This window comes from Hemitrygon akajei, chromosome 1, assembly GCF_048418815.1.
Source record: "Hemitrygon akajei chromosome 1, sHemAka1.3, whole genome shotgun sequence".
NCBI classification, from domain to species: Eukaryota; Metazoa; Chordata; class Chondrichthyes; order Myliobatiformes; family Dasyatidae; genus Hemitrygon; species Hemitrygon akajei.
Window position 1 is genome coordinate 62824588 of NC_133124.1, and position 26789 is coordinate 62851376.

The 26789-nt window shown below is 39.0% G+C and overlaps 1 protein-coding gene and 1 long non-coding RNA gene across 2 annotated transcripts in view; one reads left to right on the forward strand and one right to left on the reverse strand.

The window, feature by feature from the left end:
- LOC140727087 (uncharacterized) overlaps positions 1–10293 on the reverse strand; it is a 65087-nt gene extending 54794 nt beyond the window's left edge. Inside the window, exons 1-2 of the long non-coding RNA XR_012098784.1 lie at positions 9979–10293; positions 9091–9194 (exon numbers count right to left, since the gene is read on the reverse strand). This is a non-coding gene — a long non-coding RNA (uncharacterized lncRNA). The remainder of the gene's footprint in view (positions 1–9090; positions 9195–9978) is intronic.
- Positions 9486–26789, forward strand: part of LOC140727045 (NEDD4-like E3 ubiquitin-protein ligase WWP1) — a 150385-nt gene continuing 133081 nt past the window's right edge. The window contains exon 1 of the mRNA XM_073044242.1: positions 9486–9712. Coding sequence (XP_072900343.1) covers positions 9533–9712 — 180 coding nt within the window. The 5' untranslated portion in view covers positions 9486–9532. The remainder of the gene's footprint in view (positions 9713–26789) is intronic.

Consider the following 26789-nt stretch of genomic DNA (forward strand, 5'->3'; position numbering starts at 1 on the left):
TGTCCATGGATGGGAGGAATTAAATAAATGGGACAATTATGCAGAGTATCAGAATAAAGGATCAGATATTTAGGTCTAAGATATGGAATTTTACTAACTTTGGGTGGTATTCTATGGCATTCTCTAGAGATTTGTGTGCTCAAACAATAAAGATATTCAAAACTGAGATAAATGAATTTTTGGGCATGAAAGGAATTAAGGTACACAGAAATTAGGTAAGAAGGAGGACAACATACAGGATCTGACAATCTTATTGTAAGGCAGAACAGACTTGAAGGACCGTATGCTTCTGTTTTTAAACATTCTTATGTTGAAACAATACAATGTATTGAAGTCAATTTACAACTGAAATTATTATAGAATAGCAAAAGTAAGCTATTTTCAAATACAAATAACTTAAAATCCAGATATATTGAGATCTTCAGGCAAAAAAAAATGCTTTGTTAAATTATTTATCTAGAGATAGTGCCTATCAGCTATTTCCAGTATTACCTGATTTATTTCAATACTTAGTATCTGCAGTATTTTATTTCTGAATCACTTTAAAATGTATATAGTTTTCTTAAGTTGATGACAACTTGAATAATTAAAATGATAATTGTGCCATCTATTGCAAACACAATATACTATTACATCATTCAGCAGAGCCAATGCTTTCATCTCCTTTTGCAACAAAAAGACATTGGAAATTGGCGCAGTTCTCCTGTTTTATTGCTTAGTTATCAAAGATTATTGATGTCATCCATCCAGCCAACTTGTTTCTCTCCCCAGTGCAGTGCAATCTGTAATATACAGTTCTTTCTCTCAAGTTCCTCAATGGCACTTGAATTTTGTGATACACTGGTAGATTTAGGTGAAAGGAATGTAGTAAGTATTTTGGGTTTCTGATTGTCTGGCCAACAAACAAATAAGAGTTAACATTAGAATTCAAAGCACTGTATGATGGTGTGCGTTTACATTACTTTTCACAACTCGAGACAGGACTTAATTTTAATTTGGTTGCAAACCTATATCTTCAATGATCCCGTATCTCATTTAGAAAAGCTGCCAAGTATTTTTGACTTTTTTTAAGGACTTTTTCCTGTATGAGATTACTTTTCCAATGGCCACATGATTTTATATAGGAATTAGAGCCCAATAAGTTTGTTAAAGTTGTATGTGGAGTTTTATCATGCTGCCTCAGGCAATTGAGTTGACTAACTATGAGGTGTTAATTATATACCCTTTAATTAATCTGTTCAAGATTTTATGTAATTTTGGGATTGAATTCAAAACTCTGCTATTCTATAACTCTACATGTGAGGACTATATTTCATGTGAGTATTGTATGGAAGCTACAGTAGGGATATAGGGCACATATCCCATTGAAAGTATATGACTAATGAAGTCCACAGTGAATTATATTAGGTCTCAGATTTGTTCTGTATGAATAAATGTCCTCAGAAAGATAGAATGCCATATACCTAAGTTAAATGTAATAGTAAATAGAGTATGGAAGTGTAAAATCATCCATTTTGTAAATAAGCAACATAGATTACTTTCTAAGTATAAGAAGCAAGGAACAGTTGAGTGATTCTGGAGTCTATCGACAGAAATCAATAAAAGCTAATGGACAAGTTTTTTAAAAAAGCTAATGGAATGGTACACTGCTTAATGAGGTTGAAATACAAACAGTGGATGTTATTCCAGCTGGAAAACCTCTAATGAACTCCAGGTAGACTGCATTTGGAGGTAGTGTGCTGATCCAGGTATTGCACCATTGGTTCACTATATTAATTTTGGAGAGTGTGTGATAGTGGGAGGGGCAGATGGTGCTGTGTAAATTCAATAGAATGAATTTACACATTCTATTTTCACATTTTCAAGGGGACAAAAAGGGTTACATTATGGAAATAGCTTGCAACATTGAGCCTCGCTTGAGTATAGAAAAGCTTATTTAACTTAGTTGTTCAAAATGGGTAAAATATTTAGTGTAGTTAGAGACAAACTCCTCTGGTAGGGAGGTTAAAACCAATACATAATTTAAAATGGGATTTTTAGGGGTGACAGCAATAAGCAGTTTGTATAAGGAATGATGTACTCTAAAATTCACTCCCTCAAAAGCTAGGATAGGCAAAGGAGAATCTGTCGATGTTGTGTACTTAAATTTTCAGAAGGCCTTTGAAAAGATGCCATATGTGAGGCTGCTTAACAAGCTAAGAGCCTATGGTATTAAAAAAGATTCTATTAGAATATGATATTAGAAAAGATTCTATCATAGATAAAGCAGCAGCTGATTGGCAGGAGGCAAAGAGTGGGAATAAAGGGAGCCTTTTCTGGCTGGCTGCTGGTGAATAGTGGTGTTTCACAGCAGTCTGTGTGGGGACCGATTCTTTTTATGTTATGTCAGTGGTTTGGATGATGGAAGTGATGGCTCTGTTGCAAAGTTTGCAGATGTTACTAAGATGAGTGGATAGGCAGGTAGTTTTGAGGAAAATGGGAGGCTACAGAAAGACTTAGACAAATAAGGAGAATGAGGAAAAAAGAGGCAGATGCAATACACTGTTGAGAAGTGTGTGGTCATGCACTTTGGTAGAAGAAATGAAAGGGTTGAATATCAGAATCAGGTTCATTGTCACCGGCATGAGACATGAAATTTGTTAACTTAGCAGCAGCAGTTCAATGCAATACATAATCTAGAAGAAAAATCACAAAATAAAATAATAAATAAATCAATTTCAGTATACATGTATTGAATAGATTTAAAAAATATGCAAAAAACAGAATTAAAATCATGCAAAAACAGTATTAACAGAAAGTGAGGTAGTGTCTAAAGCTTCAATGTCCATTTAGGAATCGGATGGGAGAGGGGAAGAAGCTGTTCCTGAATTGTTGAGTGTCTGCCTTCAGGCTTCTGTACTTCCCACCTGATGGTAACAGTGAGAAAAGAGCATGCCCTGGGTGCTGGAGGTCCTTAATGATGGACGCTGCCTTTCTGAGACACCACTCCTTGAAGACGTCCTCGGTACTTTGCAGAGCCCAAGATGGAGCCGACTAAATTTACAACCCTCTGCAGCTACTTTCGGTCCTGTACAGTAGACCACTCCAACCTGACAGTGATGCAGCCTGTCAGAATGCTCTCCATGGTACATCTACAGAAGTTTTTGAGCATATTTGTTGACATAACAAATCTCTTCAAACTCCTAGTGAAGTATAGCCACCGTCTTGCCTTCTTTATAACTGCATTGATATGTTGGGACCAGGATAGATCCTCAGAGATCTTGACACCCAGGAACTTGAAACTGCTCACTCTCTCCACTTCTGATCCCTCTTTGAGGATTACTGTAGTATGTGTTCCTTCGTCTTACCCTTCTGGAAGTCCACAATTAGCTCTTTCACCTTACTGATTTTGAGTGCCAGATTGTTGCTGCGACACCACTCCAATAATTGAAGAACCTCACTCTTGTACGCTTTCTCATCTCCATCTGAGATTCTACCAACAATAGTTGTCTTGTCAGCAAACTAATAGATGGTATTTGAGCTATGCCTAGCCACACAGTCATGGGTATATAGAGAGTAGAGCAGTGAGCTAAGCACACACCCCTGAGGTGCGCCAGTGTTGATCCTCAGTGAAGAAGATATGTTATCACCAATCCACACAGGCTGTGGTATTCTAGTTAGGAAGCTGAGGATCCAATTGCAGAGGAAGGTACAGAGGCCCAGGTTCTACAACTTCTCAATCAGGATTGCGGGAATGATGGTATTAAATGCTGAGCTATAGTCAATGAACAGCCACCTGGCATAGGTGTTTGTGTTGTCCAGGTTGGCTAAAACTGTGTGAAGAGCCATTGACCTATTGTGGTGATAGGCAAATCGCAATGGGTCCAGGTCCTTGCTGAGGCAGAAGTTCAGTCTAGTCATGACCAACCACTCAAAGCATTTCACCACTGTCGATGTGAGTGCTACCAGGTGATAGTCATTAAGGCAGCTCACGTTATTCTTCTTAAGCACTGATATAACTGTTGCCTTTTTGAAGCAAGTGGGAACTTCCACCCATAGCAGTAAGAGGTTGAAAATGTCATTGAATACTCCTGACAGTTGGTTGGCACAGGTTTTCAGAGTCTTGTAAGGGTTCACTCTCTTTAAAGACAACCTAACATCGGCCTCTGAGACAGAGATCACAGGGTCATCAGGTGCAGCAGGGATCCTCATAGCTGTGTTAGTATTCTCCCTTTGAAAGCAGCATAGAAGGAGTTGAATACATCTGGTAGTGAAGCATCGCTGCCATTCAAAGAGTTGGGTTTCGCTTTGCAGGAAGTAATGTCTTGCAAACGCTGCCAAAGTTGTCATGCATCCAATGTCCCTCCAACCTCATTCAAAATTGTCTCTTTGCCCTTAAAATAGCCCTCCGCAAATCATACCTGGTTTTCTGGCACAGACGTGCAATACCAGACTTTCGAGCCACGACCCTTCAGCAGTCCTGCTGAAAGGTCTCAGCATGCAATGTCGAATGTACTCTTTTCGGGAGATGCTGCCTGGCCTGCTGAGTTCCTCCATTTTGTGTGTGTCACAAAAATGATTCCAGGATTAAACGCATTGTCATATGAAGAGTGCTTGATGGCTCTGGGCCTGTATTCACTGGAATTTAAGAGAATGAGGGTAAACTAATTGAAACCTATTGAGTTGTAGAAGGCCTTGATTGAGTGGATATGGAGAGGATGTTTCCTATGGTGGTAGTGTCTAAGCCTCAAAGTAGAGGGGTATCCTTTTAGAACGGAGATGAGGAGAAATTTCTTTGGCCAGAGAATGGTGAATCTGTAGAGATCTTTGCCAGAGGCAGCAGCAGAGGCCAAATCTTTATGTATACTTATGGCACCCAGATCAAACATTAGATAGATAGATAGATAGATAGATAGATACTTTATTCATCCCCATGGGGAAATTCAACATTTTTTCCAATGTCCCATACACTTGTTGTAGCAAAAACTCATTACATACAATACTTAACTCAGTAATAATATGATATGCATCTAAATCACTAACTCAAAAAGCATTAATAATAGCTTTAAAAAAAGTTCTTAAGTCCTGGCAGTTGAATTGTAAAGCCTAATGGCATTGGGGAGTATTGACCTCTTCATCCTGTCTGAGGAGCATTGCATCGACAGTAACCTGTCGCTGAAACTGCTTCTCTGTCTCTGGATGGTGCTATGTAGAGGATGTTCAGGGTTTTCCATAATTGACCGTAGCCTACTCAGCGCCCTTCGCTCAGCTACCGATGTTAAACTCTCCAGTACTTTGCCCACGACAGAGCCCGCCTTCCTTATCAGCTTATTAAGACGTGAGGCGTCCTTCTTCTTAATGCTTCCTCCCCAACACGCCACCACAAAGAAGAGGGCGCTCTCAACAACTGACCTATAGAACATCTTCAGCATCTCACTGCAGACATTGAATGACGCCAACCTTCTAAGGAAGTACAGTCGACTCTGTGCCTTCCTGCACAAGGCATCTGTGTTGGCAGTCCAGTCTAGCTTCTCGTCCAACTGTACTCCCAGATACTTGTAGGTCTTAACCTGCTCCACACATTCTCCATTAATGATCACTGGCTCCATATGAGCCATATAAATTATATATTAATGACAGAATAGACACATGTAGTTAAGCGATCTACTTTTGTTTCTATTTTCAAGTTATTCATTTTCCTTTTTAAAAATTATTCTTTACTATTTGCAAGTGGAGGATACTAGTAAATAACTGGTGTAATCTGAATGTCATTTGTGGACATGAAGATGGTTAGCTTTTTGTAGGGAAGGTGTGTAATTTATTTGCAGAGGTGATTCCTAGCCAATGGCAGCATTGTGAAGAAATTTTGTAATTGGAACTAGGTTCAAGAGCTTTGTAGATCTGGGAGCTACCTGACAAGGCCATTTGGTCCATTTTGATCATGAGGAATTTTGCAGTACAACAACAATCTGGTAAAACTGGGGAGAGTTATTTATTATTGTGCTTACTGATGGTTTTCTGGCTTTGCTCATCAATAATAAGACTAATCAAACAACACAGTTCATAAGATATTCCAGGGCCTGACAGCACTGATTTATACAGTAGGATTATAAGGACTTACCAAATATTAAACTGAATGTTTTATGATGTAGTTCTGCCTATGTCTGTTAGTTATCATTTTTTCTCCAAGCTATTAATGAATAATATAGTTTATGGTTTCAACTCTAAACACAATAAAATTACTGATGAATCATAATAATTTAGAGGGTATTACATTCTTAGAACTTATGATATTGTTATAAAACTATAGTTATGAAGAAAGATTCTTTCTACTGGAGCAGAAAAGACACATTTATTAAAGGCTTTTAAAAATTAGTATGAATTTTGGTAGACAAAATGAAATGATTTTTATTGGCTGCATATAATAATAAATCAATATAAAATCATTAGGGATTAGAATTTTTATTTGCACAATAATTGTGGCAGCATATTTTGTTTTGCCACAATGGGAGGCTAAGGCCAAGAGTTATGCATCTTCAAGAGAAATTGCGTAGCTATTTGGAGCCATTTCCCTCCATAGATACTGGTTGACCCATTTAATTCCTCCACCTTCTTTGTGTGTTTCTAACTATTTAGTGCAGAGGAGACCATGAGACAGTATGTTCAGTTTTAGCAAAAGCCTGGCGCGCATGTTATCTACTTCTGTGTTGTAATTTTATGTAAACAAGTTTTCATTCATTGAATAGGTTATTGATTGAACTCCATGACTCTGGATAAATTTTCATTAAAGTATGGTATTGTGGGACTTCACCCTTTTAGATGACAAACAATGTAAGCAAATTGTTCATTCAATATTTCTCCTTCAATCATTTCTTAAAACATACAGACAATTCATTACTATTTTTATGAACCTTCTAGATAGAACTAAATTGGTGTAGTAACATTTCTACTTCTATCCAGAACTTTTTATCAATCCTGTTCTCTAAAAGTCTTCGTGAAGGTTTAAAACCTGATGGAAACACTCAAAAATTGAATAGACAACACTCTAAATAACAATAAATCAGTTATCTACATTTCCATAAGCACTACAGGATAGAAGCATACACAATGCGAGGAGGCTCTGATCAAACAAAAGCAAATGAGACTGATTTTATTTGTTCAAAATGCAGTTGGGAAACTACATAAATATAGGAAGGGTTTCACATTCCAGTGGGACAGAATTATGAGGATCTAACTCTAGAGCAGATTGTTTTTCTCCATTTTGCCACTAGTAATTTTGCTTCCTTTAGTCTAGGCCTTGAAGTCTGAAATTCCTTTCCTGAATTTCTCTGCCTCCTTTCATTTAATATTGTTATTGATGCCTATTTCCTTATGGTTCTCATATCTTCTTCTTGGGTTTTGTCTGAACATTACATCAGAATTGTCTAACTCTACTATATTCATCCATCTATAACATCATTCAATTTTTCTCTCTCTACTAACTCTACATCAGATGCTGGGAATTTGCTATAGCTCTGACCTGCATTTCACAGCTTTTATTTGTTCCCTAACCAAACTTGACCAAGCTTTTGATATCCTGTTCTAATTGATACCTTTGTCCATAATTTGGTAATAAAATGTTTTGGTCAATAACAATCAACTGAAAGATACTATATAAATACCATTTGTTGTGGTATGAAGACAGCCTAACATTTATCATAGATTTCTGAGATCCTTCATTCTTAAAGAGAAAACTGTGTTGTGCTTCCTGCAAGAAATTAATAAGACCAGAAGACACAGTAGCAGAATTAAGCCATTTGGCATATCGAGTCTGCTCCATGATTCAATCATGGCTGATCCTTTTTCTCCCCCTCCTCAGCCCCACTCCCCATAACTTTTGATGCTATGTCCAATGAAGCTCGCTCTTAAATACACCCAATGACTTGGCCTCCACAGCTGGCTGTGGTAATATATTCCACAAGTTCACCACCCTCTGGCTAAAGAAATTTCTCCACTTCTCTGTTTTAAATGGATGTCCCTCTATCCTGAGGCCGTGCCCACTTGACCTACACTCCCCTGCCATGGGAAACATCCTTTTCACATCTACCATATCTAGGTCTTTCAACATTCCAAAGGTTTCAATGAGATCCCCCCCTCATCCTTCTGAATTCCAGTGAGTACAGACCCAGAGCCATCACACATTCCTCGTATGATAACCCTTTCATTCCCAGAATTATCCTTGTGAACCTCCTCTGAACACTCTCCAGTGCCACAACTTTTCTTGGATAAGGAGCCCAAAACTGTTCACAATACTCAAGGTGAGGCCGCACCAGTGCTTTACAAAGCCTTAGCATCACATCCCTAGTCTTGTATTCTAGACCTCTTGAAATGAATGTTAACATTGCAGTTGCTTTCTTCACTGACGACTCAACCTGCAAGTTAACCTATAAGTTATTCAGCACAAGGATTCCCAAGACCCTTTGCATCTCAGGTTTTTGAATTTTCTCCCCATTTAGAAAATAGTCTGCATATTTATTTCTTCTACTAAGGTACGTACATTACTATGCACTTTCCAACATTGTATTTCATTTGCCATTTTCTTAATCAGTCTTAGTCTTTCTGCAGCGTACCTGTTTTCTCAATTCTATCTGCCCCTCCACCAATCTTCATATCATTTGCAAACTTGGCAACAAAGCCACCTATTCCATCATCTAAATCATTGATACACAGCGTAAAAAGAAGTGGTCCCAACACTGACCCCTGCAGAACCAACCACAGACCACTGGCAGCCAACGAGAAAAGGATTCTTTTATTCCCACTCTTGTCTGCCACCAATCATCCAATGCGCTAACCATGCCAGTAACTTTCTGTGATACGGTCCTGTAAAACTAAGGCCTTCTGAAAATCCAAATAGTATTGCTCTAGTAGAGGTTCAGAGAAAAGGAATGTTCACAGAAAAGAATTGTGAAGAGCAAGTTGTATCACCCGTCCTAAATTCCATCACTTTAACTCCTCCCAAAAAGTCCATCAGCTAAACCGCAAGTTGCCAGTATTATTCAAAAAGTCGAGCTTTTTTTTCAACGCGGTCTTTGTGAAAGGACCGTAATACTTCATCCGACATTGCACGCCCACCTTTTGAAGCAGTTAACTTGTTTCAACTCCATTCGGGATCATCACGGATAGTTTTCATTGTTCCGTTAAATCCTAAAGCCGCAGCTGCAGGCGTCTTGAAACCACTGTCAATGAAGGGGAAAAAGCTGAAGGACTCCTTGAATTGATAAAACAGGTTTATCACCCTCCATCCCAGATCCCATATGGTTACCAGTTCCAGATAGCATTAGCGCAATGTGTCCACATTTCAGCATCCTTACTCAATGGATGTTTGACCTTTAACTTATCAAAAACCGGATTTTTCTTATGGTACAGGTTGCAACAAAGATAAATCTCCCTTCAGGATATTTGTCTGCAACTAAACCTGGCATCTTGAGGAGGGTGCAGGCTGTAACAGCCGATCGTTAGCACACTCATCGGTAGACCGGAGCCGCCGGCAGGCGCGTCCCCACGGCTCCCGGCGATGAGCGCCGAGTCCGACGGGGAGAGGAGGGTGTGGGCGCGCGCGCGAGCGCGAGTGCGCGCACGCGGTGTCGGTGCCGGCAATGGGAGTCGGAGAACGGGACTTCACGGAGGAGTGGCGAATCGGAGAGTAGGGAGCCGGAACGGCAGCGCCCGGGAGGAGGAGGAGGCCTTAGATTCGGTGAGAGGCACGGGCCTGGCGGGGGGGTGGAGACCGTCGCCGTGTTTATGTGGGGAGGGGGGCGCTGTCTGTCGCTTGTTCAGGCCGAGAACAGGATTCGGTCACAGTTATTACCCGAGCCTCGGGCTGTCAACAGGGAGGAGGCCGGTTATGTGCGCTCTTTAAAAATATCGATGAGTGCCCGTCCGGGCCTATGACACCATCTGAGGGTGCGAGGGCATGCGGCCGAGCTTCGGGCCAGAGTGCAGAGGCGGGTAGACACTCACCCCCTAAATATTTGCTCTTCTGCTCTCGGACCGGGGGTAACAAGCAAACGTTTACCCCTTCCCCCAACCGGCGTTTCGCCGAGCCAAACAAAGCTCAGTTTAAAGCTCGCTCAGTCCGGATTGTGCAAAAACAAAACAAATAGATCGATGTTATTAATAAGACTTAGTGTCAAATGACGGGGCAATTGCAGTATGATTTCTCTGTGGCACTGGGTTTTCATGGCCGTTGGTCGGATCCTAAGGCTTGTTCCTCGCTTATCCAGTTATTAGATGCAAGGAAACTGAACCTGCCTAGATTTGTACCACGATGGAGGGCATCCCTGTGCCAGAACGGGGAGGGACAGGAAAGGTGGACTTGTTTGTACTGCAGTTCTAACTGTATACTGCTCGCCTGGCAATCAGTGTCCATGACCATGACGAAGCAGTACGTCTTGTTCTTGTGGATGAGTGTTTTTGATCAGAAGCTGAGTCAACCTGCGTAATTTGAGAGAGAAGACATTTTGCAACTTTTGCCCGTTTTTTTGAACGTTTTATGTAATTATTTCCTTTTTTTAAATGTTTTTTTTTCAAACTTCTGTTGACTGTAGCTGTGTCCTTCCCCACATGTATGCAAACTCCCAAATCGGAGAATTCCTGGATTCTTCTGCCACTGCTGTCGGAAATAAAACATTGCAGCATCTCTTTCGCGGGGCTTTTGTAGGCCCAGCGTTGTCTTAGAGAGAAAAAAAAAACAGCTGATGCGCGGTTTTAGTTTTGGTAATTACAAAGTTACTGACGGATTTTTATTCTTCCTATTTGAAAAGGAATATCCTAGTTGTTGTGCTCGTTCTGCCGGGATAAATTATCTTTGATATATTACTGAATTCTTACGGATTAACCTTTTCAGAACTACTATGCTTCACTAAATTTAAGTAGCATGGAAATTAAACGTAATTTCTACAAGAGTGAGTTGTTGGGGGCATAGTTCCACATCTTCCAGTGTTAATATTAGTATACATGAGGCTTTGTTTCCGTGTTTTGATTATTACATATGAGGCTATCATTTATCAGAAGTCCAATTGCCCAAAGTACTCTTTGAATTTCGCAAGACATTGTTTTTGAAGACTGTCTACTAGGCTAATTAATGTGAGTGGCATTAAAAAAATAAGATTCTTTAATTTCAAAAGACGGATCCTTCTCAAGTCTGCAATGCATGTCTTAAAATATATTACCCATTAGAAGCTTAAACCAGCTGGCCTTTTATTTTAATTTGCAGACATTTTCTGTATCTCCTGAAGCTATTAACTTTGTGGTACAGAATACTATTTTTTGACCAGAGTGCATTAGGATTGCAGCTTGTTCAATTATTGCACAACAGAGTTAATTTGCTGCTAATTCACACTAAATTACATTTATGATCATCCTCAGGTCATTTACTTCTGAGTTGGTAAAAGGTTGAGAATAATTAAATAAGACACAAAATTGCTATTTTTGCATGTACTTATCTTGATTAAAAGTAAGGTTAAATGTGACAGGGTATGTAATAATGATTAAGTTAAGGATGTTATTACTTTAAAGATTGTATCATTTTGCTAACTGTTCTCAGGGTTGTATTAATGTTGAGAGAAATTTCCATAGATGCCTTCTGTGGGGAGCCCATATATAACCATAACAACATGGAAACAGGCCATCTCGGCCCTTCTAGTCCATGCCGAACGCTTACTCTCACCTAATCCCACTGACCCGCACTCAGCCTATAACCCTCCATTGCTTTCCTGTCCATATACCTATCCAATTTTGCTTTAAATGACAATACCAAGCCTGCCTCTACCACTTCTACTGGAAGCTCATTCCACACAGCTACCACTCTCTGAGTAAAGAAATTCCCCCTCATGTTACCCTTAAACTTTTGCCCCCTAAGTTTCAACTCATGTCCTCTTGTTTGAATCTCCCCTACTCTCAATGGAAAAAGCCTATCCACGTCAACTCTATCCCCCTCATAATTTTAAATACCTCTATCAAGTCCCCCCACAACCTTCTACACTCCAAAGAATAAAGACCAAACTTGTTCAATCTTTCCCGGTAACTTAGGTGCTGAAACCCAGGTAACATTCTAGTAAACCTTCTCTGTACTCTCTCTATTTTGTTGACATCTTTCCTATAATTCGGTGACCAGAACTGTACACAATACTCCAAATTCGGCCTTACCAATGCCTTGTACAATTTTAACATTACATTCCAACTCCTATACTCAATGCTCTGATTTATAAAGGCCAACATACCAAAAGCTTTCTTCACCACCCTATCCACATGAGATTCCACCTTCAGGGAACTATGCACCATTATTTCTAGATCACTCTGTTCTGCGTTCTTCAGTGCCCTACCATTTACCATGTATGTCCTATTTGGATTATTCCTACCAAAATGTAGCACCTCACACTTAATCAGCATTAAACTCCATCTGCCATCGCTCAGCCAACTCTTCTAACTGGCCTAAATCTCTCTGCAAACTTTGAAAACCTACTTCATTATCCACAGCGCCACCTACCTTAGTATCATCTGCATACCTACTAATCCAATTTACCACCCCATCATCCAGATCATTAATGTATATGACAAACAACATTGGACCCAGTACAGATCCCTGAGGCACACCACTAGTCACCGGCCTCCAACCTGACAAACTAGAAATAAGGGAGTATGCATTTCGTTTTGCATTTCATTCTCTTGTGGACCTGTCTTTGGTTATTCGAAACTCACTAGGGATAAGGATGAAATAGCAAAGATACAAAGCCAAAGCAACTAGATTGTTTACATTGTTGGGGTAAATTTAGGAAACAGAAATAAGTACAGTGAGTTGAGTATTGGACCGTAAGGAGAAAATGTTCCGTTCTAACTGGGGGAACAATAATATGTAATGGTAGGCTAGTCCCCAATTGTGTTTAGTGGAAATTTGAGAGGCTATGATAAAATGTGGAGCTGGACATGTGTTTGAGAACATGATGTTTTCCAGATGAGTACTAATATTGAGAAAGACAATGGCTGTATGTAAAAACATCAGGCAATCTTGTCCATCAAAGTAATTGTTGGCACTTGTGTGTTCCTGACACTCCACCTTGATTCTCCATAGGACAAAGAATGATACTTTTAATGCAATTGTGTAAAAGTTGCCAAACTACTGCATCCAATTGCATTGGAAATCAGGATTGCTGACAGCCATAGACTGTTTTGTTGCAAGAAGAGACATTTATATTTAGAAATGTAGTAGGCTGCCATTGGTAAGGACACAAGAAAACAGGGGCAGCAGTAGGCCATCTGGCTTCTTTTTCAAGCTTACCCTGTCATTCAGTATAATTATCGCTGATCAATTCTGGCCTCATCTCCAGTTCTGTGCCACTTTCTCTTTGACCTGAATTTCCTCAATGTTTCAAACATTTGAAACACCTCAAGTTCTTATGATATACTTTGATGCCCTGAGAAAATGAAGAATCTGATCCTTTATAATGGACAGATGGCAAGACTACTAATTATGGTGACTGTCTATACTTAACAAAAACTGCCCTAGCAGGGAAGAGATTAGTTGAAAATGACTGGGAAAAAATATTAGTCACAACCAGGTTTCAGCAGGTTTCTAAAGATTCATATATTCATATACACACAAAGAGGACAAAGGGGATAGGTTGGGGTTTATGTATATGTGAATCCTTTAAAGCCTGTGAAAGTGCACGTAAAGAGCAAAGCAAATGTGTCAAAACTGGTACAAAGTGATTGGGCAGTACTCAATACCTGATACTCAAGGTGGACAAAACTAAAGTACTTACCGTAGATTCCGGACTACAGAGCGCACCTGATTTTAAGCCGCTGGCTCTAATTTTAGAAATAAAATCATTTTTTTAATTGTAAAGGCCGCACCGGATTTTCGGCCGCAGGTGTCCCACGTTGTAATATGAGATATTTACACAGAAAGATATTACACGTGAGGATTTTTTTAACTTTTAATTAAATCCATATGGTAACAAAAACAAATACATATTGCAAATGCTTTTTTTCGAACCGTGCCCGTACGCGGCTACTTTTAAATATACGTTTACTGAACAACATTCCAATATCTCCTAACGACTGGTAAAAAATATATATACTGCAGCCTACCAGGAAAAGTTATTGATACCTTTAACTTAAAAGCAGAGTTCGCTCAGATCCAAAGCCGCTCGCGTAATGCGCTCCCCCCCTCCGTCCCGTTTCATCGCAAACGGCATTTAAAAGCAGATTTCGCTCAGATCCAAAGCCGCTCGCGTAATGCGCTCCCCCCCTCCGTCCCGTTTCATCGCAAACGGCATTTTCCCACAAGACACCGCGAAACCGGGTGTGTCGTCATAGCATCCCGCGATGTAGTACAGAAAACAAATATAGTTTAAACTAAGTAGGGTAGGTAGCACAATGCTTCGAGTGTTTTCCATGTTGATGAGGGTGAGTACAAATGACTGATTTACAATAATTTAATTGTGAAAGTGCGCTTGATTTATCGTACAATTTCATTGGACCTCTGTGAACTACTCATCAATTTTATTGGTCTACTGTTACGAGGCAAAATATTTACGAGGCGGCATGAAAAACACCATGCATTAGCCGCTTCGGATTATTGGCCGCAAAGTTCAAAGCTGTTCAAAATGTGGGAAAAAAGTAGCGGCTTAAAATCCGGAATCTACGGTATTTGAGTCTGTAAGTAGATGAAAAAGAGCAATGGATAGTGAAATAGATAATAGAGACAATGGGGCAAACCCAAAAATTATTACCAGGGTAATTCTGCTGAGTTTTTTTCTCTACAGAGTTGATATGTTAAACTATTGAGGGATGATGGGACCATAGATCTGGCATAAGGATCAACAAAATACTGATGATCTATCTGAGAAATGTCTTGGAAGTGAATCTTTTTAACATAATTCAACACCAACTATGTGTTGAAACTGATTTGCAATGCTTATGAATATATTACTTGAGCTGTGGATTGCGTACTTGAGAAGGTGAGAGGCCTATTGTGGTCCTTATCTCAAAGTGAAATAAGATGCATGCAAATCTAAAGAGGGACTTTGGTGATCTGGAGTTACAAAGTTCTACAAACTTCGTGCTCAAAAGACTCTTTATTGACCACAGATCTCTGCTATACTGGGTCTAAAATGGCTGCATGGCAGATGAGTTGGGCCGTATTACCATGTCAGCGTGACTATGATATTGAATAAAGAACATGAAGACCAGTGCTTTGTCAAGTCTGCTTGATGAAGAGGCTATAATGAGGGTAGAGAACAAATTTTGTGTGGGGAAGGACCATGGTGTAGGATTCTTCTGTGGAGAGGGGGGAGCTTGGTGGGATTGGAGGAAGCCCTCAATTATTGTGATAGTTAGGAAACAACTCCAGAATGTCACATAAGTGGCAGCAGGGATATTAATGTGTATGTGTATGGATGTAATAGAATGTATTGACTATGTATGTAAAGAATGAAAGGGTATTGGAACAATTTATTCTTATAAATAGTCTTTTATTATGAATAAAGTTTATTTTGTATATAAAAAACAAAGTTTGTGTTGTACAGATTTCAGACAATATTTCTATTAAAATAGACCTTTGCAAACCAAAACTTTATTTTAAAACAGGTATATGAATACACACTCATTGAATGGATGGATCCAGACACAGGTCTGTCAAAAGACAGGAAGTATCTTACAGTGTGAATGAATACTAATCAGTGTTGTATAAACTGCTGACAAAGGACTGTGAACTTGGAAAAATGTCAGGAGATGGCAGTGAAAGAATTCCATGTACGGCGCTTGGGTATTGTAAGAAGGAAAGGAATGGCCAGAGAATTTGCCTATTGACTTGGTATTTCCAGATACAAAAGCTTAACTAGTAGGTGTACAGAATGTTAAGATTGTCTTGACAGACACTTCCACACTAAAGTCCTGCTTTAGGGGGATGTATTCAACATTTTAAACAGATTCATATCCAACATTATGGAGTGGACCAGTTTTTGGAATTATTTGACAGCTGTTCAGACTGGCTGGAAGTCACACGTGTGAGCAACACACAACAAAATACTGGAGGAACTCAGCAGGCGTAGGAATACTGGAGGAAATCAGGTGGAAAAGATGTACAGTTGACCCTTCGAGCTGAAACCCTTTGGCAGGACTGGAGAAAAAAATCGAGGAGTAAATTTGAAAGGTGGGGGGAGGGGAGAAAGAAACACAAAGCGATAGGTGAAACTTGGAGGGGGAGGGATAAAGCAAAGGTTTAAAGCACAGGATAAAGCACAGCCAGCGACAGTGGTAGGGGCAGATACAATAGGGTCTTTTAAGAGACTCTTCGATAGGTACATGGAGCTTGGAAAAATAGAGGGCTATGCAGTTGGGAAATTCTAGGCAGTTTCTAGAGTAGGTTACATGGTTGGAACAACATTGTGGGCCGAAGGGCCTATACCGTGCTGTAGATTTCTATGTTTCAATGTTTTCTATGTTTCTAATTACCTGGTCTTCTGCATTAATTATTCAAGTATGGTCTGATCTTCATCTAAGTCACAATAATAGAAAAACACAAAAAAAAATTTTTAATACAAATGAAATATAACTAACAAATAGGCAAATAATTTTTATGCAATTATAAAATAATTGCATATTATAAAATAGATTTTGTTATTGATTATTATTTATAAAACAGTTGTAAAGAGTTAAATAGCCAGTAAATAGTTAGGACTGTTATAATCGTTTTACTAAGAAAGGGTAGGGAAGATAAATTTCACTGTACATTAATCAAGCAGAAACTTTTAAGAAGGAAAAGAAACACTGAAAATTTGAAACACAATGTAGAAAATCTCAGTAATGAGAATGTATAGATAAATATTTTTGGTGTGTTGGTAGATTCATAATTTTTATGAATTTTGATGCTAAAGGACTGGGAACAATTTATAATGGAGATCATGATGAGGAAGTTGGAGAGCAAGTCACCTGGTTCTGCTGTTTCTCTTTGTGTTCAACTTGAGTGTTGCAAGCAGATCAGTTGCTTGGTCAGAGATTGTGCATGACTTTGGACAACATAGGAAGAAATTCATAAATACAACATAGAAGTACCGTAGATTCCGGATTATAAGCCGCTACTTTTTTCCCACGCTTTGAACAGCTTTGAACACTGCGGCCTTTACTACGGTGCGGCTAATGCATGTTTTATTTTCATGCCGCCAAAAACATTTTGCCTCGTAACAGTAGACCAATAAAATTGATGAGTAGTTCACAGAGGTCCAGTGAAATTGTACGATAAATCAAGCGCACTTTCACAATTAAATTATTGTAAATCAGTCATTTGTACTCACCCTCATCAACATGGAAAACACTCGAAGAAAAGCATTGTGCTGCCTTTATGGCAGTTATTTAGTTTATAATATTTTCGCTTAGTAATTCATTTGTTAGTATTTTCTAGTTAAAGTTAGAAGTGTTTTAAGTATATTTGTTTTCTGTACTACATCCCGGGATGCTATGACGTCACATCCGGTTTCGCCGCGTCTTGTGGGGAAAATACCGGTTTGCGATAAACGGAAAGGAGGGGGCGAGCGCATTAGACCCGCGCGAGAACGCTGCAAACATATGATGCAGCTTTTAAGTTAAAGGCGATCAATAACTTTTCCTGGTAGGCTGCAGTATATATTTTTTTACCAGTCGTTAGGAGATATTGGAATGTTGTTCGTGCACTGTTCAGTAAAAAAGTATACGCAACGTAATTTGTGTGTTACCGATACGTATGTATATTTAAAAGTAGCCGTGTTACAGGCACGGTTCGAAAAAAAGCATTTGCAATATGTATTTGTTTATGTTACCATACGGATTTAATTAAAAGTTAAAAAATCCTCACGTGTAATATCTTTCTGTGTAAATATCTCATATTACAACGTGGGACACCTGCGGCTTAAAATCCGGTGCGGCTTGTACAAGTACAAAATTGATTTTCTTTCTAAAATTAGAGCCTGCGGCTTTTAATCAGGTGCGCTCTGTAGTCCGGAATCTATGGTAATTATGCTTATATATGTGCAGCTTCTGTTGTGTTACGGGCAAGTATGACAGTGCAATAGGAAGACTGAATACTGTTGACATATAAAAGTAGTAGTTGGAATATTTTTGATGCAAGTTGTTACTTTATATAGTAGTTGTATATTACAAACCCCATTTTCCAGAAAAGTTGGGATATTTTCCAAAATGCAATAAAAACAAAAATCTGTGATGTTAATTCACGTGAACCTTTATTTAACTGACAACAGTACAAAGAAAAGATTTTCAATAGTTTTACTGACCAACTTAATTGTATTTTGTAAATATACACAGATTTAGAATTTGATGGCTGCAACACACTCAACAAAAGTTGGGACAGAGTTAAAATAAGATTGAAAAGTGCACAGAATATTCAAGTAACATCGGTTTGCAAGACTCCACATTAAGCAGGCTAATTGGTAGCAGGTGAGGTATCATGACTGGGTATAAAAGTAGCATCCATCAAAGGCTCAGTCTTTGCAAGCAAGGATGGGTCGTGGCTCACCCCTTTGTGCCAAAATTCATGAGAGAATTGTTAGTCAGTTCAAAAGGAACATTTTCCAACGCAAGATTGCAGAGAATTTAGGTCTTTCAACATCTACTGTACATAATATTGTGAAAAGACTCAGAGAATTGAGAGACATCTCAGTGCATAAAGGGCAAGGTCAGAAACCACTGTTGAATGTGTGTGATCTTCGAGCCCTCAGGCGGCACTGCCTAAGAAACCGTCATGCTACTGTGACAATTATAGCCACCTGGGCTTGGGAATACTTCGGAAAGCCATTGTCACTTAACACAGTCTGTTGCTGCATCCAGAAATGTAACTTGAAACTGTATTATGCAAGGAGGAAGCCACACATCAACTCCATGCAGAAACGCCGGCGAGTTCTCTGGGCCCAAGCTCATCTCAGATGGACCGAAAGACTGTGGAACCGTGTGCTGTGGTCAGATGAGTCCACATTTCAGCTAGTTTTCAGAAAAAACGGGCGCCGAGTTCTCTGTGCCATAGATGAAAACGACCATCCTGATTGTTATCAGCGAAAGGTGCAAAAGCCAGCATCTGTGATGGTATGGGGGTGCATCAGTGCCCACGGCATGGGTGAGTTGCATGTATGTGAAGGTACATGTGATATTCATTTTTGAAGGTAATAATTGATCATCATAAATACATTTTGAAAAAAAGAAATCGCTGGCTACATCAGAAAGATAGACACATTCAACTACACAAGAGATAACTGGAATATATATACTGAGCTAATTCAGAAGTAATAGTCAATGAGAAGCGAGTGCCAGTTTTGCTGAGTGAATTAGGTTTAAAGACATATCGTTTGCTTAGAAGTTTAACTACTCTAACCAAACCAGCTGAAATGTGCTTTGCTGATATTGTGAAAGTAATGCAGGAACGTTTAGAACTGAAACTATTATTGATTGCAAAATGATGTAGGTTTCATAAAAAGAATCAAAAGGAAGGGACGACAATTTCTGCATACACTGCTGAATTGAAGAGATTGTTGCAAGGTTGCCAGTTCAGTGATGGGCTTATTGATGAACTATGAGATTGTTTAGTTTGTGGAATCTTACAAGAATGCATTCAAAAATGGCTCCTGACTGAAGAACAACTCACATTTAAAAGAACAGTTTAAATAACCATATCAATGGAACCAGCAAACAGGGATGCAATTGAGTTGCAGTCAGGAGTGAAAGTGAGTGTGAACAAAATTTCAACAAACAAATAATGTTACCATTGTGGCAGGGCTCACGTACATCAGACTAATGCAGGTTTGAAGGTGAAACTTGCAGAAAATGCAACAAAGTAGGACACGTACAAGGACTATGTCAGGTAAACAAAAAAACACAGTGAAAACAAAATAAAAAGTCAAATTGTAGTTTCAAACAAAGCATTAATCTGCATGCTATTGAAAAATCTGATAACGATGAGAGTGACACGGGGGTGAGTGGCCTTGAGATCTCCAATGTGAAAACTAACAAAGGGCAAGCAATATAGCTTACACCAAAACTGAATGGCAAATTAATTAAAATGGAATTGGGCACTGGTTCAACTGTTTGAGTCATTCTACAAAATGTGTTTGAATGGCATTTCAAAGATACTAAACTGAAGCCTACAGATATCCAATTATGAATTTATAATGGATAAGAGATAACTCCTGTGGGAATGACATTTGTAGCAGTGAAATAAAACAACCAACAAGCCACATTGAGCTTGTATGTTGTAAAAACAGGAAGGCCAGCATTGTGGGGCTGTGATTGGCTGAGACAACTACAACTTAATTGGAGATCCATCCACTATTGGCATGCCACATCCATTACAATACAGTTAACTGAAAGTGAATTAAGAAAGACACTAAATGATACATCGGCAGTGTTCAAGAATGGCATTGGAAAAATCAAAACGTATCAAGGGTGAAATGGTGTTAATTGAAAATGCCACACTCAGGTTTTGCAAAGCCTATCTGGCTCCTTATACCATTTGTGATATAGTAGCCTTTGAGCTAGATCATATGGAGGCTGAAGGAATTCTTTTCAAGGTAGAGTGGAGCCCATGGGAAACACCAGGAGTTCCAGTAGTCAAAGCAAATGAGTCTGTCAGAATCTGGTAATTTTAATGTCACTATTAACCCAGTACTTGAAAGTAGATCAATACTTTCTGCCTAGGATAGTGGATATCTGTGCAAGCCTTTCTGGAGAAAAACACTTTGTGAAGTAGACTTAGCTGAGGCCTACCTACAGATGGAGATGGGAGAAGAGTTCAAAGTGTTTCTCATCATAAACTTTCATAAAGGGCTTTATTGCTCTAATAGGCTTATTTTTGGAATAGCATCTGCACCTGTACTCTAGCAGAAAGCTATGGACGAGGTGCTGAAAACACTCAGTGTTACCTGGATGACATTGTTACTGATAAGGGTACAAGGAACCTCTCCAAAATCTCAAGGCACTGTTAAAACCATTAGAAGATTATGGGCTCAGAGCATAGTACAGAGTGTGAATTACATAGGATTACATATATGTGCTGAGAAAATTCAAGCCATGGTGGATACCCCAAGGCCAAAAGATGTGTCACAAATGAAGTCCTTTTTTGCATTTTTTAATTGCTATAGCAGGTTCCTGCCAAACCTGACTACTGCGCTCCACCCCTTGAACTCATTACTAGAGGTTGGGAAGAAATGGCAATGGACAAAGCAATGTGAGGTGGTTTTCCAAAAGGTAAAAGTAGTGGTGATGTCAGATATTGTACTGACATGACCTAAATCATTCAGTGAAGCTTCCATGTGATGCCTCACTTAATGGGATAGATGCAGTCATGTCACATGTGATGGAAATGAACGCCCCATGGGTTTTGTATCATGTTCCCTTGCCGCTATAGACTCTTACCACTGCAGAGAAAAATTTTACACAGAGAGGCCTTGAGTGTGGTTTAGGGTCTAAAACTTTTCACAAAGTACATCTATGGGAATGTGTTTACCTTCATTAGTGATAATCAACAACTAGTGTCCATTTTCTATTCCCAGAAAGGTGTTTCACTAACAGCAGCAGCATGAATGCAGATTTGGGCTCTGTTTCTTAGAGAACACAACTACAGCGGCATGCAAAAGTTTGGGTACCTCTGGTCAAAATTTCTGTTACTGTGAATAGTTAAGTGAGTAAAAGATGAACTGATCTCCAAAAGTCATAAAGTTAAAGATGGAGCATTCTTTTCAACATTTCAAGCAAAGTTAGCATTTTGTTTTGTACAATTCTAGAGTGCAAAAAAGGAAAGGAGCACTATGCAAAAGTTTGGGCAGCCCAAGAGATTTGAGCTCTCAGATAACTTTTACCAAGGTCTCAGACCTTAATTAGCTTGTTAGCGATATGGCTTGTTCACTGTCATTAATTAGGAAAGGCCAGGTGATGCAAATTTCAAAGCTTTATAAATATCTTAACTCCTCAAACCTTGTCCCAACCATCAGCAGCTATGGGCTCCTCTAAGCAGCTGCCCAGCCCTCTGAAAATTAATATAAATGATGCCCACAAAGCAGGAGAAGGCTATAAGAAGACAGCAAAGCGTTTTCAGTTAGCCGTTTCCTCAGTCTGTAATGTAATTAAGAAATGGCAGTTAACAGGAACGGTGGAGGTGAAGACGACCAAGAAAACTTTCCGAGAGAACTGCTCATAGGATTGCTAGAAAGGCAAATCAAAATCCCCGTTTGAATGCAGAAGACCTTCAGGAAGATTTAGCAGACTCTGGAGTGGTGGTGCACTGTTCTACTGTGCAGCGATACCTGCACAAATATGACCTTCATGGAAGAGTCATCAGAAGAAAACCTTTCCTGTGTCCTCACCACAAAATTCAGCGTCAGAAGTTTGCAAGGGAACATCTAAACTTGCCTGATGCATTTTGGAACCAAGTCCTGTGGACTGATGAAGTTAGAATAGAACTTTTTGGCCGCAACGAGCAAAGGTATGTTTGGAGAAAAAAGAGTGCAGAATTTCATGAAAAGAACACCTCTCCAACTGTTAAGCACAGGGGTAGATCGATCATGCTTTGGGCTTGTGTTGCAGCCAGTGGCACGGGGGAACATTTCACTGTTAAAGGGAAGAATGAATTGAATTAAATACCAGCAAATTCTAGAAGCAAACATCACACAGTCTGTAAAAAAAAAAGCTGAAGATGAAAAGAAGATGGCTTCTACAACAAGATAATGATCCTAAACACACCTCAAAATCCACAATGGACTACCTCAAGAGGCGGAAGCTGAAGGTTTTGCCATGGCCCTCACAGTTCCCTGACCTAAACATCTTTGAAAATCTGTGGATAGACCTTAAAAGAGCAATGCATGCAAGACGGTCCAAGAATCTCACAGAACTAGAAGCCTTTTGCAAGGAAGAATGGGTGAGAATCCCCCAAACAAGAATTGAAAGACTTAGCTGGCTACAGAAAGCGTTTACAAGCTGTGATACTTGCCAAAGGGGGTGTTTCTAAGTACTGACCATGCAGGGTGCCCAAACTTTTGCTTCGGGCCCTTTTCCTTTTTTGTTATTTTGAAACTGTAAAAGATGGAAATAAAAAAGTAATCTTGCTTAAAATATTTAAAAAATGTGTAATCTTTAACTTTATATACCAGCAAATCGGGTTATCTTTTACTCGCTTAGCTATTCACGGTAACAGAAAAATTGACCAGGGGTGCCCAAACTTTTGCATGTCTCTGTACAAGATCAAATTGAAGAGGACAGCTAATCATGGAAATACTAATGGATTGTCCAGTTTATCCTGGGATAAGGAAGTACCTGAAAAAATTACAGAAGTGGATATTTCTCTTGACCTATTCTTCCTAATGTAAGTCGAAAGTCTCCCTATTACAGCAGAGATGATTCCAGAAAGTATCCCACACAGTTTCAGGTCTACATGGCCACGCAAAATGGCTGGAATGTGCAATAGAAACTCCAGTTTCCCGATTTTTACTAGTGCTGGGATGAACTTGCCCTTTCTGACAGTGGTTCCCATATGTGGGGATTGAGAGTTGTTCTGCCATCCAAGCTGAGAGCTAAAGTATTGAGGAGCTACATGCTGGACATGGTTAAAATGAAAGCATTGGCTCGAAGCTTTGATAATCTGCGATAGATTAGCAGATCAAGTAGCTTGCCGTGTACTGTTCAGGATGCCAACTCGTCCAAAAGTATTCCAATCTGTCAGTATTATGGAAAGGTCTTAGGAACATGTAAAAAAAAATCTGTAAAACGAAGATGCTTCAAAAATAATGAAATGATCCTAAATTTCAAAAAATAACTATAAAGAGGATTAAACAGTAAAAAAAAAACTAAATCAAATCAAGATTTATTGTGATATCCTTTGCCTTTAAAACTGCATCAGTTTTCTGTGGTACAGTTGTACAGCTTAAAAAACTATAGGTTGGTAGGTTGTTCCAAGTATCTTGGAGAACAGGCACAGTTCTTCTCCAGACTTTGGCTGTTTTGCTTGTTCTATCTTTCCAGGTAATTCCAGGCAGCCTTGATGATGTTGAGATCAGGGCTTCATGGAGGCTATACCATCTGTTGGTATGGCTTTGTTCTTGTTCTTGGTTATGCTTCAGGTAATTCTGTTTCACCTTGGCCATGTATTTGAGGTTATTGTCCTGCTGCAAAACGAATTAGTTGCCTCTCTGATGGTTTTGCTTGATGAATGTGAATTTGCTTGTTCTTTTCAGCATTGAGGATTCCATTAATTCTGACTAGATCTCCAACTCCATTTGCAGTAATGCATCCCCAAACCTCCGCTGTGCTTCACTGTTGGCTGCAGACACTCATTCATGTAGCACTCTCCAGACTTCTATGGACAAACCGCCTCCTGTTTGAGCAAAAAATCTCATATCTTAACCCATCAGTCCAGGGAACTTGCTGCCATTATTTTGCATCCCAGCCCTTGTATTTTTCTGCATAGCTGAGTCTCTTGGCTCTGTTTCCTCTTTGGAGGAGTGGCTTGAAGACAACTTCTGACAAGAGTTCTGTGGACTGTAGCGGTGTGTACTTGGGTTCCAGTGGTTTCTGTGAGTTCAGAGCTGACTTCCGATTTAGAAGCGATGTATCCCTTATCTGCTGCAGACAGTTTCCCTGGCCAGCGACTAGGTTTATGGTCCTCAACTTTGTCTATTCCTTTGTGTTTCTTCAGAAGAGCTTGGACAGGACATCTTGTAACCCCTGTGTGCTGCAAAATTTCTGCTTGGGAGAGATCTTGCTGATGCAGGATGATCATCTTGTGTTTTATTCCTGTGCTCACTCTTGCTACGGTGTAAAAATTGATGATTTGAAGTTTAAACTGTCACATCTGCCACCCACTTACCTTGTAGTTTGATTGCCTTTTGCCCAGTTTGATTTCTTCTACACCCAGTTCTGTATTGGTTAATCAGTTTAGTTCATTCAGCTCATTATGTCATCAATCATTAGTATCCGTTTGTTATTGTTTAATCTTACATTTGGCTATATACCTGCAAAGTAATCAAGTTTCTATTTGAAAAGTGGTCTATTACTTAATGTTATTTTCTTTAAATACAAAGAAAAATTCTCTAACATTTAATTTTTTGGAAAATGAATGATTGGAAATCAAAAATTTGCTTCTTTCTACTGACACACGAATGCAGAAGACATATCTGAGTTGAGTTGCATTCTATACTGAGTTGGAGTTTATAGCTAAGCAGGGAGGAATGTAATGTATTTAATATTTCAGTAATATTTGAGTAATATAGATTATATGTAAAAGCACATGAGTGGCATATGTCATCACACCTCTATGCACGTCTCACTAAAGTAAAAACTGAACTAAGAGTGGATATCTTATTCCCGGCACTGTCTTTTCTTTAAATTAGTTTTATGTTTTGAAGTTTCAAAATTATATTTAGTGCAGTGTTTGTGACTAATACTTACTTTTAAGGAATTGGCAGTAATGCAAAAAATATCCTGGAGCACTTTTTTAAAAAATTCATCATCAGAAATTGGTCTCCTGTTAGAAATGGGCATCATAGCGTGGTTCATTTACAGTGCTTTTCAATTGATCTTTAACATTTTTTTTTGCTGTTAATATTTTCCCAGTCCTTAGATAAGGCTTTGATATTGGAAGGAATGGTGTTGAAGATTCATGTTAAAAATAATGAAGGTAACAAGCATTCTGTAAATTAAAAAAATCCATGATTGTTGTACCCAATAAGTCAATAAGTTCAACAATATGGTTAAATTTGGATACAACAAACTTAATGAGCATTGTAAAATTGATATTTTATTATCATTATAAATTTTGGTAATGCAAACACTGCATGTTGCAGTGAAATCTCTATTTTGCATAGTGATTTGTATTTCCTTGTGTATATGTTTAGTGGTTTGGAGTGGGTGATTTTTATCTTGAAGAACTCAAAACAAATACTGGAATCACCTGGTCCCTGAGAAGCAATCCTAGAGACAAGAGTTGATACTGTCAATTGTATGCTTGGAAATGGAAATGTTTTGATTTGCAGTTGATAGTATAAACAGGATATAAGTGACAAAGTTAAAATGTAACTGACAAATGTAATAAATGGAGTATTTCACTTCTCTAGACTCTAAAGAATGCAGATTTCATTGCTCTAGGCCAGGGGTGTCAAACTCATTTTAGGTCACAGGCCGGATAGAGCAAAATGCAGCTTCATGCGGGCCGGATCAGTCGGACGCGTGCGAACGCAGCTTTCGTTGCCTCCGTTTTTTCAGCCTGCTCTCATGTGTCTCAGTCTCGGCTATAACTACAAAGTATTTCACTTTACAAATTCCGTTTCTTATGAAGAAGACTGCCGAATAAACACTAAAACCCCTGAAAACCTGGTACCTGAATAAACTCAGCATTAGCCATATCATACGCCATAGGCGCTTCGATTACTGGGGCCAGCTTTAATAGTAATTAGATATTATCTTGCGGGCCAAAGATAATTCCACCGCCGGCCGGATTTGGCCTGCGGGCCTTGAGTTTGACATATATGCTCTAGGTTTTAGTAAAAGGAGCATCTAATTATATTGAGATTAATTTTATTTTGTTGACACAGAATTTTATAATGGAAAAAGTGCATTCATTAAGAACTTTTAATATTTTTAGCTCTGTGTTGAATCTGTTTGATTTCCTGGTCATTTTCCTATATTTAGTTAGCTAGGATATGCTTAATGTTATAATTTCACATATGTTGTGGTGAGTACAGCAAGACACATTCCTGAGGTAATGTGTGGTATAGTACAAGGTGAGTACCCCTTATCCGAAAACC